Source organism: Pleurodeles waltl, chromosome 12, assembly GCF_031143425.1.
Source record: "Pleurodeles waltl isolate 20211129_DDA chromosome 12, aPleWal1.hap1.20221129, whole genome shotgun sequence".
NCBI classification, from domain to species: domain Eukaryota; kingdom Metazoa; phylum Chordata; class Amphibia; order Caudata; family Salamandridae; genus Pleurodeles; species Pleurodeles waltl.
The window spans coordinates 655,459,175-655,480,419 of record NC_090451.1 but is presented as its reverse complement, the minus strand read 5'-3'; the positions used below and the strand labels follow the sequence as shown (position 1 = coordinate 655,480,419).

Sequence of the window (21,245 nt, the reverse complement as noted above, 5' to 3'; positions counted from 1 at the left end):
TTCAGATCAGGTGAACAAGGAGGCCATGTCATTAGATTTCCTTCTTTTATACCCTTTCTTGCCAGCCACGCTGTGGAGTACTTGGACGCGTGTGATGGAGCATTGTCCTGCATGAAAATCATGTTTTTCTTGAAGGATGCAGACTTCTTCCTGTACCACTGCTTGAAGAAGGTGTCTTCCAGGAACTGGCAGTAGGACTGGGAGTTGAGCTTGACTCCATCCTCAACCCGAAAAGGCCCCACAAGCTCATCTTTGATGATACCAGACCAAACCAGTACTCCACCTCCACCTTGCTGGCGTCTGAGTCGGACTGGAGCTCTCTGCCCTTTACCAATCCAGCCACGGGCCCATCCATCTGGCCCTTCAAGACTCACTCTCATTTCATCAGTCCATAAAACCTTAGAAAAATCAGTCTTGAGATATTTCTTGGCCCAGTCTTGACGTTTCAGCTTGTGTGTCTTGTTCAGTGGTGGTCGTCTTTCAGCCTTTCTTACCTTGGCCATGTCTCTGAGTATTGCACACCTTGTGCTTTTGGGCACTCCAGTGATGTTGCAGCTCTGAAATATGGCCAAACTGGTGGCAAGTGGCAGTTATTTTGCGCCTTGGTTTTTCCACACGCTTCTTGCGACCCTGTTGACTATTTTGAATGAAACGATTGATTGTTCGATGATCACGCTTCAGAAGCTTTGCAATTTTAAGAGTGCTGCATCCCTCTGCAAGATCTCTCACTATTTTTGACTTTTCTGAGCCTGTCAAGTCCTTCTTTTGACCCATTTTGCCAAAGGAAAGGAAGTTGCCTAATAATTATGCACACCTGATATAGGGTGTTGATGTCACTAGACCACACCCCTTCTCATTACAGAGATGCACATCACCTAATATGCTTAATTGGTAGTAGGCTTTCGAGCCTATACAGCTTGGAGTAAGACAACATGCATAAAGAGGATGATGTGGTCAAAATACTCATTTGCCTAATAATTCTGCACTCCCTGTACTATTGACTCCACAGAGTCCTTGTTAGGTTTGCTTATAAAAATTCCGCTTTTGGCATCCATCCACATACTGGTAAAAATGGGAATATGGGTTCTGCACACCACACTCACATGCCGGTTTTCTGATTGGTTGAGTGAGAAAGCAAAGCAAGCATCATGCTTCAGGATTGGAGTTCAGCTTGTGCACTATATTCTTCATATTAAATATAATGTTGCTACTCATGCTGCAAAAACTAAGTTCAGTCATGGTGGCAAATCTATGCCCCAGCATACACAAGTTAACAATTTAGGCATTTCAGGGCCCTCTTCCGTACCTGATTTCCGAATCGAAAGATAAATTGCATGTGACCCACTGTGAGCTGGGAATAAAAACTAGCACAGCCTAAGGAAAAAAATGGACAGCTCAGCAGAGTGAACACATGTAGAAGTTTCACCTACTTTGCTGCAAAATACCAAACTGCATATATTTCTTTGAAGCAGCTAAGCAAGTCTAACCAAGGAATATTAGACACCAAATGTATGGTTAATGTGGAAAATAAAAACTTTATAGTGCTGATGCATTCAAATTATAATATATAACTAGTGTTGCCGGACAAATAAGTGTAACACACCACCTTTCTAACACAGGATATTCTTTCGGAAGTCACTGTTTTGATCTGTAAAAAGTTAGCCCCCAACATGGCGCATGTTCTTTGGAGAATATGAAGTGCTCGGACAAGCCTAACTGTGAAAAAAATCAGTCACAGGAAGGTGCTGGCACGGTATTGCAGTGGTACTGATATATAAACAGATTAAAACGTCAGGCATGACATGGGCAAGCAGTGTGTGCCATATTCAAAGAGGCCAAGAATTGAATGTGCACGCTGAGTGTTCTGCATTGTCACCTACAGGGGATTTTCCTAAACAAGACAAGGATTACATGGGTGTAGATAAGCAAGTTTTCCATCACACATTCACTGGAAGACATTTCTCCAAGTAATGCCAGTGAGATAACTGATGTAGGCCCTGCTAGGTTTTTCACCTCTAATGTGATTTCTGCTTGTATTAAATACTGCATCGTTATAAAGACGAATTCTACTCAATGCCAAATAAGCATCCAATTACCTGTCTGTTCATCCCTCCACACACAGAGTGAAAGGGAGCTCTGACAGGAGTTTGCAGGAGTGAAGAGTTACTCATAAAAGGTAGAATCTGACACCCTATCATGGCTAATCCCACCTAGGTTGCCCCATCCTGTAAGTTCTTGGAAGTAGGCCCCATAGGGTCTTGAGCACTGCATCTAATCTATCTTGCTAGTGGTCTCATGTTCATGTAGATACAGTCTGGGCCAGTCATTCAGTGGTAATCCCCAGTACAAGCGATACAAGTAGGTACGGTCCTAGTTTGTACGTAATGAGTTTGGCACTACCCTTGTGTCGCTTTGGTTGACCACGGATACTGCGTTGTGTTCTGAAACATATTCCGCTTGGTTTTGACCCTATGACCCAACCTTTTATGAAGTCGTCTATTAAGGATGAATCCACAGTACAAATCAGAATCCGTAGATTAACGAAGCAGTCCAAGTTGATTATGAGGAAGGTGAATTTCCTTTGTATTGCCTAAACAGGTTTAGTACTTCAGCCCACGCATGTTTCGCTCTGACCCATAAGCTACTAAACTTTATCAAGGCTTCGTAAATAGTTCCTTATTTGCAAACCCTCGATAAAGCGCAGCGACCTATGGGCCGAATGGAAACAAATGCAGACTGAAGCACTCCAATTATGTAAGGAAATAAAATACAACATTCTCATAATTAATTTGGAAAGGTTCGTTATGGGATTCATCCTTATTACTGAATCCTCAGAAAATGTAATGAGGTGCGCACTATCCTTTATCATTTCTAGGGATTTACTCGAATTTGCCACTCATCACTTGGTAGTCGATCTGTGCATGATAGTTTCTATAGAGTAAACACAGAGTGAGTAGGGGCAAACGCCTTGCTTAACTTAAAGCTGTTGTGTTGCTTTCCATATCCTCTTTGATTTTGTTTTATTCACGGTTCTACAATTGTTTTGGGGGGGGGGGGTGTATGTGTGTGTGCACACGCGCGTTCGCGCAGGGATGCCTCTGTGTTGCCCTGCCATTATTTCTGCATTTACATATCATATAGCAATGGTTGGTTTGGTTAACATGTATGTAGTATAGAAAAGTCAGACATATTGGTGCAGTTAATGCGTGTTCCTCCCTGTTCCTTCCAAATATAAAAGTCGCTCCACACACACTGATACCTGTTTAGTTGTCTCTGATTACTACCTCCTCCAGTACTTTCCTCCAAGAGCAAGGTTCACTGCATAGAGGTGACCTTTCGAAGAGTCTAGCCACACTTTAGACACAGGGTCCCTGCCATCAGGACTTATGTTTTCAAACCTGATAATTTATTTTGCAAAGTCATTTGTATGAAGTGCGTTAGTGCAGTAAGTTCAATGCAGGAACAGGAAGACTGCAACTCCCAGAATGCATTATATTCTAAATCAGTGCCAGCACTGGATATAGTTGCTCTGACTTGGAGCCAGGTGGCAATCCCAGTTTACCTTCGGCAATTGGCATACCTCCCACCATGTACAAATTTCTTTTACATGTCTAATCATTAGAGCTAACAGCTCCTGGTTCCTAACCACAAGAGTCTTTGACACTCCAATGAAATTCCGCTTGTGATAACCTGAGCTGTGGTGCGGGCAATTTCGCAATATTTTCATGTAATACAAACTGCCTTCCTCTGGCTGTATGTGCAATTAACTCTTGTGAAATCTTCATTTCTTGCCAGTTTGGGGGCGAGTGGGCAGGAGCTTTCGGGAACCTTCTGAGGGGTGAAACTTCTGCCATGGGGCAGGTCCTCTTGGAGATCAGAAAAGCCACGGGTCACATCCAAGTTTTGAAGTCACTGTCCAATTCTAGCTTGTCAAATGAAAAGCAATCACCGGGTGTCTAAAAGTGAAGCTCTGTATGAGCTTGGGACCCAGGCCAAAGGACTCCCCCGGCTTATCCTCTGGGGACCTTGATAAGAGGTGTCTGCAGGAATGCGGTGTTTAGGGCACCCCTAAGAGTGAGACAGAATTCAAAAGTGCATGATGAGCACTTAATCAATGACCCTCAAAGGTGCCCGGGTTCCAAATACCAATGTGTTGAAAAGCAAAGGCACCTAGTGCATCACTTAGGGATGTGCAATTGCTCTTACAAGCATTTGCCTAGGGCATCAAAAATCCTTGGCCTGGTGATGAAGGTTAGTGATGGATACCCTCCAAAAATGGGCTATTTTATTACTGGCCCTTCAGGTGAAGAGAGGTAAGCTGTGAGGTAGAGAAGAGGCCTGCCAGCATGTGGTGAATGTCGGCGTTTGAGCCAGCGGTTCAATCAATCAATGAAATATTCATAAAGCGAGACTAATTACGCGGGGGTCTCAAGGCGCTGAAGGGGGACACGGGTCAGTCGAAGAGCCAGGTCTTGAGGTCCTTCCTGAACCAGCGAGGGTGACTGCCTGAGGTGAAGCGACAGCGTGTTCCAGGTCTGTGCGGCTAGTCAGAAGGATCTTCCTCCTGCCGGGTTCTTCCGGATCCTGGGGATTGTGGTGAGGGCCAGTTAAGCAGAGTGGAGTTGCCTGGGGGGTGCGTAGAAGGTTCACCAGAGTTAGAACCACAATGACAAACCGAGCCACCAATGTGCTACAAAGATAGGGCTAATCGAAGACCTCTTCAGAGATGCAAATGTTTTAAAGGAGAAGCCTAAATCCCCAAAGAGTGGGAGAGAATGCACTGGAAAGATAATGTGCACAATAGAGAGCACATGGACTATGAATGTCAGAAACACAGGCAGATCCGTGTGAAAATAACAAAACCCTATTAGCAGGATGACACAACTAGTGACTCTTTACCACAATTTTTTTGTGTGTTATCACTGGTCCTTTTATTTCAGTGGCAACCCCAAGCCTGTGTCTCAAACCAACCCACCACAGGTGACGTCTGCTCCATTCCAACCTCCTACGTTTATGGCTTTCTTGGTAATTCTTTAGCGATTGAGTATCATGGCATGGTGTGGAGATTTTCACAAAATGCCAGCCTGCTCCCTACCCCTGTGGTGGCCAGGGAGGTAGAGTCGCGTGAGGAGGGCAGGAGCAAGGGATGAAGACCACAGGGCTCCATGACATATGAACCAGACCTCTGTGGTCCAAACAGCGTGTAGATCGGCAATACTGAATACTGAATCCCCTCTGCACTGAAATGCCCTATTCCCAAGTTCTCGACTGCAGAGACCATCGAAGGTTGGTCTTCACGCTGTTGCCCATGTATAAGTCAGTAGTGGGCGCTAGTGGGCTGGGTAGTATTTTTATTTATCCAGTTAATCTTTGCAAGAGGCCATACTTGAGGAACAATGCACTTGTGCAAATACATCTGCATGATGTGATGAATGCGGTCCTGAAGCACAGGCTGAACAGGGCAGATCCAAAGAGGCCAGCAGTCGAATGAGTTGAGCCAAATGCTCACTGTGTACATTGTAAACAGTAAGTCACAGACAGCAGAGTTGTCAAGCCGTACCTAAAAATAACAGGTCAAACTGATTTCGCCTCAAACACAGACCTACATTTCACATTGAAAAATATTGAGGTTAATTCTTGCTGACAGCGGTTATGCAAACCCCATAATTAGTGTGCAATCACTTTAATGTGCGAATACCACTTTCCCCAATCCATATTACACAAGAAGCTGAAATGGAACAAACAAATTAGCAATTTTTTTGTTACACCAGTGAGGAAAGTGTTTGTGAAATGGCAGTGGTGCAAGAGGCCAGTACACAGCCGAAGAGGGGAACTGGAGTGCACCACACTTTTTTTTAATTGCATGATTGCATGATCTCTGCACTGCTGTCCTCTTCTGCCCTCCTTCACTTTAATGAATTTCAAGGCAACTCATTTTGTTGCACTGCAAACTTCTTTAGCTTGGGGTCGATTCAAAGATGGCATTTATGAGACATTAAGTTGTACTGAAGGAGACATACTTCACATACTCATAAGTGTCTTTGTAAATCGGGCCCGAAAAATCCAAGTCCCATTTCCTAAAAGTGGAAAAAGCGCACAGTCATCTCCGCTTTTACTAACTGTATGTGAATATTAGCATTTTAGATATTTGGGGCCAATTCATAAAACATTTAAGAGAACATGAAGTGGTCCTACAGGAGAAGTGCCTGCGTGTGACTTCATGTCAGAGGACTCTGACCCGACAGCTGTCTCAGTCCCCACTGGCTGCCAAGCCAAGACTTCACACAGGCAGAGGGAAAACGTAAAATGATAGAGCCCCTGCAGAATGGTATGAGGGGCCCTGAGTCTCCCGTATCTCAGGGATATTCATTGCAGAATGGTATGAGGGGCCCTGAGTCTACCGTATCTCAGAGATATTCATTGCAGAATGGTATGAGGGGCCCTGAGTACCCCGTATCTCAGAGATATTCATTGCAGAATGGTATGAGGGGCCCTGAGTCCCCCGTATCTCAGAGATATTCATTGCAGAATGGTATGAGGGGCCCTGAGTCCCCCGTATCTCAGAGATATTCATTGCAGAATGGTATGAGGGGCCCTGAGTCTACCGTATCTCAGAGATATTCATTGCAGAATGGTATGAGGGGCCCTGAGTCCCCCGTATCTCAGAGATATTCATTGCAGAATGGTATGAGGGGCCCTGAGTCCCCCGTATCTCAGAGATATTCATTGCAGAATGGTATGAGGGGCCCTGAGTCCCCCGTATCTCAGAGATATTCATTGCAGAATGGTGTAAGTGGGCCCTGAGTCTCCCGTATCTCAGAGATACTCATTGCAGAATGGTATGAGTGGGCCCTGGGTTTCCCATATCCCATAGATATTTATTGCAGAATGGTATCAGTGGGCCCTGGGTCTCCCGTATCTCAGAAATATTCATTGCGGAATGGTATGAGGGGCCCTGAGTCTCCCGTATCTCAGAGATATTCATTGCAGAATGGTATCAGTGGGCCCTGGGTCTCCCGTATCTCAGAGATATTCATTGGATTTGGGATGAATGAGACTCCCCCCCCCCCCTCCCGCAAGTGCTGGGGGCCCTCTTCAGGATTGCTGCCCCCACCCCCCCCCCATGAAGCCTACGTTAGGCCCCTCGCAGTGAGAGGACGGACCTCCCTAGGTCACTGCTCCTCGAAAAGATGTATATATTAGACTACATTACTTGCAACGTGTGAGTCAGTGCGTACTCGCCGTGCCGTCAGCAGACTGTTATTTTTAAATCTTTGCAGCAATATTTCACTTTCCTGGCCAACTGCAAGGCAGCTGCTCAAATGAAGTTATTGCATGTCAGACCAGAGAAGCCCATGCTGGCCCAACAAGGCCTCCTTTGGAGAAAAAAACCCAAGTCTATTGCACTTGCTGCCTGCTTTCCTGCGCCTACTGTTCAGGCAGCACCAGGAAAGGTTTGTGAAGGTGACAAGCTTCTCAACTACACTATGCAATCAACTGCCCACAGATTTAATCAATTTTCCACAGAGTTATGTACACAAATTATTCTTACTCTAGAAGTCTCCTGCAATCAGTAAGCTCAGCAGTTTTTTGGCAGGATTTTGGTTTTCTCCTTCTTTAGGTTTGCAATGTTGGTGAAGAGCAACTAGTTCCAACACCCCTATGTGTGGTGTCTATTCATAGGTAGTTTCCCATCTTCATTAATTGTTTTTGTAAAAAAAAGAAAAAGTATTCAATAATTGTCAATTTCGTAAGCACAACTGGAGAGAAGTCTCAGCAGGGCGGCTCTCATAGTAGCACATGGTGCAGATAATATGTGGGCTGTGAGGACGGTGCCGCACTGGGCCACCACCTCTGACACCACATGTTGGCTGCTGCACCATCAGGGCACCAATGGAGGTTTTGACATGCTAGAGCCATGAATGTCACACGTTATGGGATGGATGGGTGCAGTTCCTACTTGATCTTTTCAGGGCAGTACAAGCACGTGGCAGAACCTACTTCCCACGCTTAAAGATCACATGGGTAAGCAGTCACGTCCATCACAACTAGGGTTAGCCGCATCTGTATGTCGGCTGGTGGCAACAACTGTTCTGGAGGATGGTCGGTACCAGCATAGCCTCATAGGGTGGATTCTCCTATAGTCAAGAGAAGTTGTAGAGCCTGACATCATTTATGGATATCCCATGCAGCATGCAGGATGCCGAGTTTCAACAGCATTAAAAATTAGGTAAGAGTCCCATCACCCCTTTTCAGAAAGAGAGGCCCTCTTAGCACTAATACTCCAAGTCTGCCTCCGTCCAGTATTAAATATTTACAAAACTGAGAGTTTTTGGCGTCATTCACAAAAATATAACCTCATGAATATTAAAAACGTCTTTTAGCCCCACACATGAAGATTTTCTTTTATGTGTATATGAAGCGGGATGTGAAATGTTCTGAGTATGCTTAAGCTAGACAGGTTTCAGCGGGAGAATCGGAAGGAGGGAGTAAAGTTGCCTCTTCCCATCACAAAGATCGTCGACACAAACAGAACCGGGTGGCATTGCATCAGTAAATACATTTGCACTTGGACAGTCTAATTGCCTTAGCATCTGAATATGTATTACCCTTCGCTCATTGGCCTCGGAGTCCAAGCCTCATACAGAGATGACCATCAAGGTACTGGTCTAATTCTGGGGCATCTTTGAAAAATTAAATAAAGGTACCTACTTTTAGTAATGAAGAGGTCGTGTCTGGAATATGTTGTGAGTCAGCAGTGTACTGAGATTACACACCACAGTAGATAACAAGTCAATTCGCCACATCAGAAAAAATCTAGTTCTTGTAAACAAAATAAATTCTGCGGCGTAGCAGACACCTGTCAGCCACGCACTGGGGCCAATCCGGTTGATGAATTTATTTAACAGACTTTTATCTTCTTTCTTCAGAAACGTAAGATTTCTTTCAATGGCGAATAGTTTGTGATCAGCAAGTTCATGGTCAATTCATGGAACTGATGAGCTAACTCCCTCAGTCATTTGTGATCCCAGCTTCAACATGGCACCCAGAAACCAGATTCTCAGGATATGTAGACCCATTCCATAAAATGTATTTATAAGGGTGGAAAATTTGCAGGGTCAGCCGATTTTCCACAAAGTTTTAGGGTTAGAGATTTACCCAGGAAGGTGCTTCCTTTGGGAAGTAGTGGACTCCCAAAAACTGATAATTTGGTGAGTACTCTCAAAGCTATCCAATGTGCTTTTCTAACAGTCAAGGTGTTTAGCTTCCTGTGATGCCAAAAAGGCTGATAGAAGCATGGAACTTCACTGTGGAAAACTCCAAAAGAGACCTATTATTCATGGGGCTGTAAAGAAAAAGGTTGCTCCGCCTGAAAAATATTTCCTGGGTGGAGGAACCAAAAAGGTCAGGTGCCTGTGCACCTGACCCTAAACAGTGTTTTCATTTGTGTCAGAAGCATTTGTGCCACTTTTTCGACTCTGGGTGGTGGGCACCGCCGTTCTTGTTGGTGCAGCAATTATTCCGGATCATTCAGATAAAAAAACGAGACTGCTGCCTTGCAAAATATTATATGCCCTCCAAATGTTGATCTTCAAAAAAATGTATGTGACAATACATTAAATAGCACAACCGAAGCAGGCAGTTTTGGAAATGATTCTGTGAATTATATTCAAGGAATGTGCTATTTGCTTATTTAACTGTTGACAGGCGTCTTTACAGACCCTTGTGCAAAGAAAATAGCCTGTAAAATGGCAGCCAAGTTCTGAGGGTTGGGCGAGTGGATAAGAGGCAGAAAGGAATTTCGGCTTCCAGATGATGAAAGCGGTGAAAAATTAAGATTCATAGATTCCATGCAGGGCTTGAAACCAGTAGAGTCTCAGTCAGCTTTTCCAAAGACAATCGGTGATAAAAAGCGAGTTATTTCAAAATAACCTAACCTCATTTATCTCACCCTGCTACTATGATCTCCCTAACCCTTCCACAGACTCTTCCCTCCTCCATCCCCCTTTACTCATCCCAAGCCTTTGGGATGAGTAAATGAGGGATATACTCCCAATTAACACTTCTGGCTACTCGCCGAAAAGCGCTTTGACGCCTCGTCAGGGGTAGGAAGCGCTATATAAATACTATTACAATACAATACAATACCTTTAACAGAAGAGGACTGCCTCAAGTCCGCCAGCACGAGGAAAGACCTGGTTAGCCTCCGAACCTCTGAATAGTCAGTCTGTCCATGACCATAGATAGGCTAGATCTAACAGGCCACATTTAACCACTGAGAGTGCCCGACGTGAGCCCAACTTTGCTCCAGGCTTTCAAGTAAAAAGCCATATTTCCTAGGTAGGACAGTCCAATCACTCACTCTTCAGAGGTCTCGACTACATAAAAAAAATAGTTGGAAATCAGGTCACGCTAGTTGCAGACAATTTAAATGTGACAATTATGACGTAGGATCACTGCAAATACCTCATGGAACTATGCGCAGAATGTGACCGAGAACTATAAGAAGTCTGGGAATGGCAATGTAGCGGCCACCAAAATGTGTGGGCAGTTAATAATGGTTTTGGCTAATGCAAGACGAGTCAGCATGTCATTTAATCCTGGTCAAGAAAATGATTTGCATTGAGACCAGTAAAGGGAAAATGGGTTTGCTATAGCAGTGTTGTCCAACCTTTTTATCGCCGCGGACCGGTAAATGTTTGATCATTTTTCCGTGGCCCGCTTGTCCCATTGTGTGACAAGTGGGCCACGGAAAAATTATCAAACATTTACAGCCCGCCACAGTGGGGTGGCCCAGTGCAGATTGATCCACGGACCAGCACCGGTCTGCGGCCCGGGGGTTGGGGAACACTGTGCTATAGTGCTGTAAAGTTGCACGATTTTAAGCATGTTTACAGATTTGTCCAACATGGGGTCTAGTGGCACTTAAAGCCCTTTGTCCCGATTACGAGTAGGTCGGTGTTTTTCGCAGGGGGTGGTAATTGAGAGTTGGGTGGGATTTACCAACCCTGGTAATTACAGCGTGCACAAAATATGTCACGAGTTGCTAAATTTTGGCTGACCAAACATGATGTCATTTAACAGGGGAATGAGTACTGTATTTAGCATAGTATGTGGAAACCTGCACGTTGTTCAGAAACACTTCACAGGTACTGTTTATTGCACTTGATAATGCACCCTGGGGTATTGTTACTTATCTGGTACAATAAAAAGCGCCTAAATTCCGACAAACTCAGAATCGAGACCTTTGAGGTGGTAACCAGGACAGAAGTAAAAATGTGGCGAGTAGGAAAAGTTGAGTTTTGGGGGTTAATTTCAATTTGAGGTCCCTGAGGAAAAGGGGCACAGGGAGGGAGAGAGGGAGAGAGAATATATATATATATATATATATATATATATATATATATATATATATATATACATATATATATACACACACACACACACTCACTCAGGAAAAGTGATGAGCTACAAAACAGCCCACTGCAATAAAATAATGGAAATTGAAATTCGCCCTGAAAAAGACCGAGTTCTGCCCCAGGCCACACGCTGCACCCAGATCTACAGAGGAGTCACACTGAGCAAGCCTACCAGCCCTCATACCAAATAAATTAGCCATTTAGTTAGATTTTTAATGTGCGAAGTAACCTGATTGCTTTGTCCTTACTAAAGAAAAAAAAGGACTATTTAAGGGTGTTAAAAAAGCAGTGCTAGGAAATCATTGTCCTTGCATTTTTTTATGCAGCGTGAAGTTTATCCAAACTGCCAGAGCATATGGCATTATAAGGTTAGTTACAGAGGGTTCGAGAATTACCAAATATTATCGCATATAATAACATAAGCTATACAATTACAAAACGGTGAATCATTTCAGAAATAGAAATCTGTTGTATAACACGGAAATACAGCAACAAAAAGCTTGTAAGCGCCTGAGGAAGGGCGGAAGTGTAGTTTTGTGCCAAGAGGTGAGTGAGCATGTTCTCACAGGAGAGGATTAGCTGCAAGGTCCTAGATAAAATATATTTGAAGGAGAAGGCCTTTCAGTTCTGTTTAGAAGGTGAGTAAATATATTGTTGCTGGAGAGGATTAGCTGCAATGTCTTAACTAAAATATCATTACGGGAGGACGGCTTTCAGTTCCATTTTGAAAGTCGCCAGCGAGGTGATAATGCATACGTTTGAAGGTAGTGAGTTCCAAATTCTGGTCCTGTTACCTCAAAAGTATTGTGCCAGTGGTCATTCCTTTTTAAAGGTCTAGCAGCAGAGCTTTGGATTTCGCAATGGTCTAGAACCTCCCGAAAGCGGGAGTTTGACCGCCAGGGAAAAGGGGAGAGGATGTGTGTGGCGCCTTATGGATGATGCAAGCGGTCTTGTGTGCGGCCCTGGCTCCAATGGGCAACCAGCAGAGAAAGACCAGCATATGGGTGATGTGGTCATTTCTTTTGGCCCCGTAGACTAAGGGCCATATGTACGAACACATTTTCCCATAGACACAGAATGGGTAAAACCGTTTGCTACATCTGGCCCTAAGTGTGCTGCTAAGCATAGGGTCGATTTATTGGAGGTGAGATGGGTCTTGTGGCGACCAGTAAAGACAGAGTTACAATAGTCGATTCGGGGAGCACCAATGTATGAGGAAGAGATTTTAGATCATGCACTGGAATGTAGAAGCGGATTCCCCGGTGCAGAACTATTTGATAGCACACGTGTCTGGCCACAGTGCCGATTTAAGACTGCAGGGCTAAGCTCCTTGTGTAGGATGAGTCCGGGGGATTTGACACTGTCAACGATGGTGGGTTTACTATTCAGGATGTTGAGCGTGTCCATCAAAGATTGTAACAGAAATGTTGAATTTGAAATGGGGATAAAGAGGGATGGTTCAGTTTTAGGGGATGAGAAGGCAGTTTTGTGTGGCGTTTAGGGTGATCGCAAAGTGGGAGATGTCATTTGGCAAGGATAACTTTAGATATCTGCATATTGGGTTGGGTTACCAAGGTAACGTTTTATGATCACTTTTGAAAAGCAGGCGATAGTTCACTTTATGGGTCATTAATCATATCTGACAGCAAATGACGTTGGAATAAGCCTGATATATGGGCCTGCAGGAAGATGGATAGGTCGTGCTGCAGAGGACCAGACTGGAAGCCAAATTCAACCCAGCCGAAAATTCTTACATCAGTCCCACACTGCAAGGCATAATCACTATTTATAAGGCCAAAGGGACACCAAGGCTTTAATGGATTGTAGATGGCAGCTCAAATAGCGTTGAAAGCAGCCCCTCAGACTGCAGCCTATCAGGGAATTCCAAAGCGGTAAAATGCCCAGTCTGGCCTGGTGCTGCACATCTTTCAAAAATAAACTTGTAGTCTTCATCTGGGGAGGAAGGATGGTAGGAGGTTGGAGGAAAGACACTTCTCCTAGGCAAGTGGAGATGTTAGTTTGAAAAAAAACATGAAAAGGCTAGGCATCTTAAATATGTACCTTGCTTATGGGGAGGACGTTTGAGGAAGGTAGTCTTAACATGACCATCTCACTTTTGCTCTACCCATAATGAAGGTAAGGTATAGAGGCTTACTTTCTTCAGGGGGACTGGGTGGTTCCTTCTCTTATACTGCCCACACCCACTTGCTCCTAAAAAGGGCTGTTTTCATCCAATATTAAAGGGACGTGAGTAAATGACACCACAATAGATTTAAAAAACCATGCGGACATCACTGAACTGTCACGAATGTTGTTGATTGGTAAAGAAGCATGACTGGGAGAACAGAATTGTGTTTTTCTGTACACTGGAAAGTCCCTCGGAGGTTGCCCAATCATTCCATGACTGCCGGACACAAGGCCACCTAGTGACCTGTGCCTGGCTTTTATTCATCAAACCAGGGCATTCTGGAGTTTTCAGGAGCTGCTTGTTTCACTTGAACCAAATGACATAGCGCCTGAAGGCAATATTTTGTTAAAGAACATAACCATTTAAAATTGACAGGTGTACAATTCTCTGTCTTCAACTGGTGTTCAATCCCTTAATTGGGGCTCTCAACTTTGCCAGGGTTATAAACACACAACAACAAACTGAACTCACACAGACACACGGAGGAGACTATTTTCACCCAACACAGTATATAGAAAGCAATAGGTTTCATGAAAGAAATGAAAACTACAGAAACAGGGGTTAGGCTTAGGATAATACTGCAGCATCCCAGAGACTTTCAGCGAGGTCCTGGGGTTGAACTGTTCTGCCAGTTTTAAAATGATCTAAGCACACCATTTTCTAAGCTAAGCACGAAGGGGTTGGTGTGCTCGGGATGTGGTGACAGGTAGTCAGTGAAGAGAAGCGCTGGCGACCGCTTTGCCTTCAGAATGGTGGAAGTGGGTCCTGCCTCACACGCAGGATTTATACCAAATTATGTTTGTACCATTAATGAAATATTCTTCAGCCAAAAGTTGATAATTAATAGTGCCAAATGAGCATGCTAAATCCCAAGGGAGTAGTGCTGCACCTCCAGTAGGATCCAGGGTATTACGGAGTACCTCACGTGCATTATTTATAGATATTGTGTCAAATTAACATGTGGTCTCTATCCATCTGACATGAATTGTACAAAAAGGCTGTGCTCTGGTGCCAAAGGGGATTGAGAAAAGGAAAGTAATCTAGACTGTTGCTTAATTGCCCTACGTGTGACCAGGAAACCTGGGTGCAAATCCCAACTCACCCACATGAGTAAATTGTGTAATTTAAATCAAGTCCCTGGGCACACTCTAAAGCAGCAGTCGGGCCTTCTTGGTACTGAGACTACATGCAAGTTGTGGGTACCTCACACCTTGACATTTGGTGTGAGACTGTCACCCACACCATCTGCTCAGCCTCAATAATCTTTTTTAGGTTTGATGTGTAATGGAAGGTTAGGTGAGCCAGAAATGTTTGTTTAACTTGTGTAAACTAGCAGAAGGTGAAAAGGTCACTTAGCTTAATGTTTCCCAAACTGCTTGCCATGGGTATTGAAATTTTTAGAAACATAATCAATATGTTGCTATTGCTTTTCTCCAGGAAAGATTGAGTAGATTTAGGTAGGAGTGATGCCCTGGACACCGTGCTCACGGGCATCAACTTACTATGGAACAAGGACATAACGCGCCATCTGAATGTAGCATACCTAGAGGCAACCTCATTCACAGCACAGAGAATAAATAGTGCAATATAAAAAATTGTAAATAAATGCATTGATAAACCAGTGAGTTATGGCCGCTCCTCCTTTTGACCTGAATTTTGACCCTTCGTCCTGAATTTTTTACAGTCCCGTCCTGAATCTGCCTCCATGCCATATGGCCACCCTAAACTGATGGCTACACATTGATCTTGCAGCAGGTGCCCCAAACCAAAAAAGATATTGGGAACACATTTGTTTGTGTACAATTAAGTAAAACATATTTACTAACACTTATGATTGTTGCAGTATTTTTTTTTAAATAAATGATTGTTAACTTTAGCACTCAGCTCCTCCTCCCTTCGTGATTCCACCCTCTTTCTCCTGGTACCCCTTGACCTCCAAGAGTGAATATGTTCCATCTCCAGCACTGTCCTCACCTTTAATTCTTGTTTCCCAGAATCCACTCCTCCGTGTCCCTCTCGCTCCTCGTAATGTGACCCCCCACACACACGTACGTCACTGCTTGCGGCTCTTGCTCTGCACCACTCGCTCTCCCCTTTAACTTCGAGAAGTCCACTCACTCTCACAACCTCCAAGCAGCCCCATATTATGCGTCATACCAGCGATGGTGGTCATGGTGGCCAAACAGGTGGGTCTATGGGGGGGGGTCCCACGTGACAGACAGACAGGCTATCAGTCTGTCCCCACACCCCCTTCTCGCGTTTTTTTTCGAAAGTTTGCATTCTTCCACCGAATCTTTCCCTTCGCAGGTACGGAGTTCTCTCACCCCCTCTCAGGTTCCAAGAGCCCATTTCCACCCACCTAGCTCGGCCCCGGTGCATGAGTCATGAGCCCCGCGACTTTCCCGAATCTATTCTCCCCGCGCCCCTTCTGTCCAGCCCTGCTCCCCCCCTCCGTCCCACTCTTTCCTGCTGCCCCCGCGGCCCCTTCTCTTACCCATCCTGGTGCCGTGGGGGTTCTGCGCCTCTGCAGCTCTGCGCCGACGGGTGACTGATCACAACTTGTCCGGGAGGGGCGGTAATCTCGCCGGAGCAGAGGCGTGTACTAGGAGGAGGGGACCGGAGCTGGGGAGCGGCCAGGACACACACAGGAGGTGCTGGTGATCGCTAAAGTCACACTTTTATTTTCTATTTAATTCTTGTTGTCTTTTTTTACAGTGTGAGTCTGGCTTGGAGCGTTTTCACAAGGGCACCAGAATGTGTTACTCCTTTTTAAAACGCGGGAATGTAAGTGATGCTCAGAATCACAGGCGGTTCGAACATGACTCCCCAGTCCCATGCTTAATTTGTGCAGGTGGTGAGCACTAGCAGTAATGTTTTTTGGGGGGGGGGGGGGGGACCAGTACTTATTTTTTTAATTCACAGTAAGGAGGGAGGGAAGGATAGGAAAACAGTGAAAGTGGTAGAAAGAAGAAATTTAAACAAACATTGGCAAAGCCAATAGGTCTTGCCCTAGGGACCTATTGGTTTGGCCAATGTTTTTGAGCTATGCCGTACAGCATCACCAATGCTGTGCTGCATTGCTTAAGAAAACAAACCAAACAAGCATTGGCAAAGCCAACAGGTCTCGCCTTCACAAGTGTTGTTGGCTTTGGAAATGTGTTTTGACATTTTGTACACTAGTGTGGCTGCAGTTCAGCTTGCCTAAAAGTTAGTGGCGTGGAGTGTCAGAGTGTCAGAGTGGAGTGAGGAGTTATAGTGGATTTGTTGGAGTGTCGTAAAGTGGAGTCGGGGAGTAGAGTGTTGTAGAGTTGAGGAGAGGAGAGTACAGGTCAGGGGTTCAGTGGCAGAGAGTGTCCTAGAGTGGAGTTGGGTGGAATAGGGTAGAGTGGGTTGGAGTGTTTTGAGGTAGTGGGTGGATTGGATTGGAGTGGAGTATTGTAGATTGGATTGTGGAAGAGTGGGGTGGATTAGATTGGGGGGGTTTGGATTGGGGTGATAGGCTGGAATGGGGCAGATTGGGTAGGATGGAGTGGGGTGGAGTAGATTGGACTGCAGTAGGGTGAATTGGATTGGAGAGGGGTGGATTAGATTCACTGGAGTGGGGCGAATTGGACTGAAGTGTGGTGGAGGACTGGCTTGGAGTAGGTTGGTTTGGAGTGGGTTGGATTAGATTGGACTGCAGTGGGGTGGATTGGAGTGGGGTAGATTTGATTGAGTGGGGTGGACTGGATTAGAGTACAGTGGCTTGGAATGGACGACTTGAGTGGGGTGGATTGGAGTAGGTTAGCTACTTTGGGTTGCATTGGAATGAGGTGGGTTGGATTGGAGTAGGGTCGCTTGGCTTGGAGTGGGGTGGATTGGACTGGAGTGGATTAGATTGAGGTGGGGTGGACTGGAAAGGGGCGAGGTTATTGGATTGGAGTGGGGGGACTGGATTGGGCTGGATTGGGGTCGGGTGGTCTGGATTGTAGTGGGGTGGGTTAAAGTGTGGTGAATTGGGATGGGTGGGGTGGACTGGATTGGGGCGAATCAGAGTGGGGCAGATTGTTTTGAATTGGAGTAGGTTGTTGGGGATTGGAGTGGGGCAGGGTGAGGTGGGGCAGATTGTTTTGGATTAAAGAGGAGCAGTTTGGAGTATAACACATTGGAGTGGGGCGATTGAAATGGATTGGAGTGGGGCAGGTTTTTTTTGGATTGAAATGGGCTGATTAGAGTTGGCCAGATTGGAGTGGGGCGGATTGGAGTGGGACAGATTGTTTTGGATTGGGGCAGACTGGAGTGGGGCAGATTGTTTTGGATTGGAGTTGGGCAGATTTGAGTTGGACATATTGTTATGGTCTGGAGTGGGGCAGATTGGAGTGGAGCAGATTGTTTAGGATTAAAGTGGAGCAGATTGGAGGGCGGCAGATTGGAGGGAGGCAGATTGTTTTGGATTGGAGTGGGGCAGATTGGAGTGGGGTACATGGGAGTAAGGATTTTGTTTTGGATTGGAGTGGGTCATATTGTTTTGTACTGAAGTGGTGCAGATTGGATAGGGGCAAACTGTTTTGGATCAGAGTGGGCCAGATTGTACTGGAGCAGATTGGAGAGGGGTGGATGGGCATATACTGCAGGATTGTCTGTTGAAGCATCATTTCACAAATTACACATAATAAAGAAACAATGTTGCATTGCAATATTTAGAACAAGATAATCATCTTTGGAGAACAGCATTCATGATAAAAAAACACAAAAGAAAAGATGAGTTCAAAGTGAGAAATGATGGCTTGGCAAAGTAAAAGAAAGTTAGCTATTAAAAAATAAAGCTTTGCAATTTTGTGTGTCTGTCATGCTGGGCACATTTTTGCTAGTCACAAGTCTTCTGTTTGCAGGGCCCTAGAAGTTAAAAAGAAGTATCTTGATCACATCAGTAGCAGCAGATGGGCACTGACTAAGTTAACTCAATCTGTGCTTGGTCCCTGCCCCACGCAGAGGAACGGAAATGATGGCAGGCCTTCAGTAAATAATTTAGAGGCTGTAAAGAATAGTGCCATGCAGGACAATTAATCCAAGCCCTTAATTGTACCCAACAGAGTCTTGCCAGCGATAGGTATGCGCAAGCGCATGCACTCGCAGGCTCGACCCTTAAAAATGTGTTTGGCGGTGAGCCATTTTGTAGATGGGTGCACAACACACATGCATACCAACAAAATGGCTCACAATTTTTTTCTGCCAAATTGAATTGGTAAATTTAAAAATTGTAGTGCAGAAGCTTTTTTTTTGTAGAGCATGTGCGGGAGAGCAATATTGTGTGTACGGCTGAGATGGGGCAAAATGAAAAGCACCAATGTGGGAAGCAATTTTTGGTGGGGCAGAAACAACACGAGGGCGTGTGTAGATAGGGAGAAACAATGGGCAAGAGAGGAAGGTCGCAGATGGGGGGAATCAACACAGGGGGTGGTGGGAAAGGAGGAGAAGCAAAGGGCAAAAGAGAAGCAGGGTTTGGAGGTGGGGAAGCAACACAGAGGGTGGAGGTGAAGAGGAGAACACATGAGTGAGAAAGCACTGTAGAATGGGCAGAGGAGAGCCACATGGGTGAGAAAGCAAAGGGAGGGGGTACATGAGGATAAGTGCAACAAGGGGAGGCAGAGAAGCACATATGCAACAAAGATCAACACTGAGTGCAGTGGGGTCAGAGATACACGAGGGAGAGAGCCAGAAAATGCATATACTCTTATGTTGTGCCTAACCCAAAAGCACAACATGAAAAAAAGTGGTGCTTGAAAAGCATGTAGTGGAAACATATGTCAATCAATAAAAAGAGATTGTAAAGAGTGTATGCTCCATAAGGGGGACAAACACAAGATTGACAAGCTGGGACACAAATAAGTATCAGACAAATGTGAGTGACAGAAATGTCAAAGAATGGTAAGCAATGGACGAGTACTAAGCTCTTGTATATTTGTTGGAAACCCATAATATCTTTTGCAAACAGACAGCTGTGCAGTCTGGTAGGTTCGACCTGAAGAACTTGCAAGAGTGAGATAACGAGACAAGAAGTCCCAGGGCGTGGGAGAATGAGGTGGAATTGAGATTAGTCAGCCTTCATACTCAGCAACATCACCATAAAAAAACAAGCACTGGCAAAGCCAATAGGTCTCGCCATTTTAAAACTATTGGCTTTGTCAATGTTTTTTGTTCATGTTGTACAACAGGGCGGCTGGTCTGCTGCAAGACTGAAAGTAAGAAAATAAAGTGCTTTGATGTGGTCAATGCGTGCCATGTCATAGCACTTTTTTGTTTTGCCTTGAAACATGCTGCACAGCAGTCGCACTGTTGTACAACATGGCTTAAAAAAATGGCAAAACCAAATAGTTGAGCTATTTGGCTTTGTTGTTTTTTGGCACACACCCATATCATAAAACAGATAGAAAAGAACACACAGTAAAATAGATCACTGAAAGGTAATACCCTAAACAACATAGCCAGATATTTAACTCATCTCTTTCAGAACACGCAGCACTAGCCTCTGTTTTCTCCAAATCCACAAATCAAAATGACTTAGCAGGTACGTGGTGATTCCTTATTCCATGAGCCACTGAATAATTCACGTACTTCTCAAAAGGCCCCCATGAACTCTCATGCACTAGTCATCACAGTAAAATTTTACAAAAAGCTCACTAAATGGTCTATGTACTAGAAACAAAAGGACATGTTGGTCAAACGTGTGCTATATAACAGGAGAACAGAGAAAGAAAAAAAAAACTCAAACTGTTTACTTAAGAGAGGTCAATACCGAGGAATGGAGGGGTCCGCTCAATATCTCAGTAAAATAAAATGTGGGCGACCCCCTAACCCTGCAGGGACTAGGGTGCACGTGCGAATCTCCTCACCCTCCACCTAAACTCAGCAGTGGAGAAGTGGTTTGTTACCTGGTTTCACTCTGAGGCCTGTGATGCTCATGGTGGTCACCGTGTTTCCTTTTCTCAAGAGAATATGCTCGCGGTCTAGGATGGCGCACGCCGCACATCTGAGGTGATTGTCCTTGTCCTGGGCCTAGGCTAGCATAACATAGCGCAGAGTGAGCGCGCAGGCCTTCTATGTGCAGGCCACACTCTTCCCTCGGCGTTGAGCCCAGCACTCCTCACCCTCACATCGTTTTTCTTTAAAACTCTATTTCCAGGAGGCAGAGGGGCGACAGAGAGAAACGTTCTCACACCACCTTACACACCTACCACGGCACAGCTGGGCTTCTCATGGGCACAGCTGCTCGGAAGTGACAGAGGTTTCAACGAGCTGATGTTGTACAGATACATGGAAAAGGTGCTTTTGCAGCTTACCTTTTCTGGGCAGTTTTAAGGGGTGCAGCATTTTGATATCCCCATAACTCCGCCACCATGTCAGTTGGACGAAGCCGCTCTATCATCCTTCGAGCCGCACAGCCTGGCATGTACCATGGTAGGGGACTGAGGGGGGTCACAGGAAGATATTACATCTGCAGCTTCCTGGGAGACTGGCCTGGCTTATCAAGGGGCTCGTATTAGGAGGCAAAGCTTTTGTCCTGGACCTAGAAGTTCACAGACCCTCTTACGCCCTTCACTTGGGTGACGAGGCCCAGGCGTCCCTGGTTTGTCGGGACAGTCCCAGTTTTCCTCCAG

General features: G+C 45.1%; 1 protein-coding gene across 3 annotated transcripts in view; it reads right to left on the bottom strand.

Moving 5' to 3' along the window:
* SELENBP1 (selenium binding protein 1) overlaps positions 1–20,973 on the bottom strand; it is a 104,488-nt gene extending 83,515 nt beyond the window's left edge. Inside the window, exon 1 of one of the 3 annotated variants that reach the window (XM_069218343.1) lies at positions 20,928–20,973. In XM_069218343.1, coding sequence (XP_069074444.1) covers positions 20,928–20,958 — 31 coding nt within the window. In that variant the 5' untranslated portion in view covers positions 20,959–20,973. Of the gene's footprint in view, positions 1–15,582; positions 15,638–16,102; positions 16,207–20,927 lie in introns of those variants that run through there. The other 2 variants (XM_069218344.1, XM_069218345.1) reach the window with 2 other exon arrangements.
* Between the last annotated feature and the right edge of the window lie 272 nt (positions 20,974–21,245).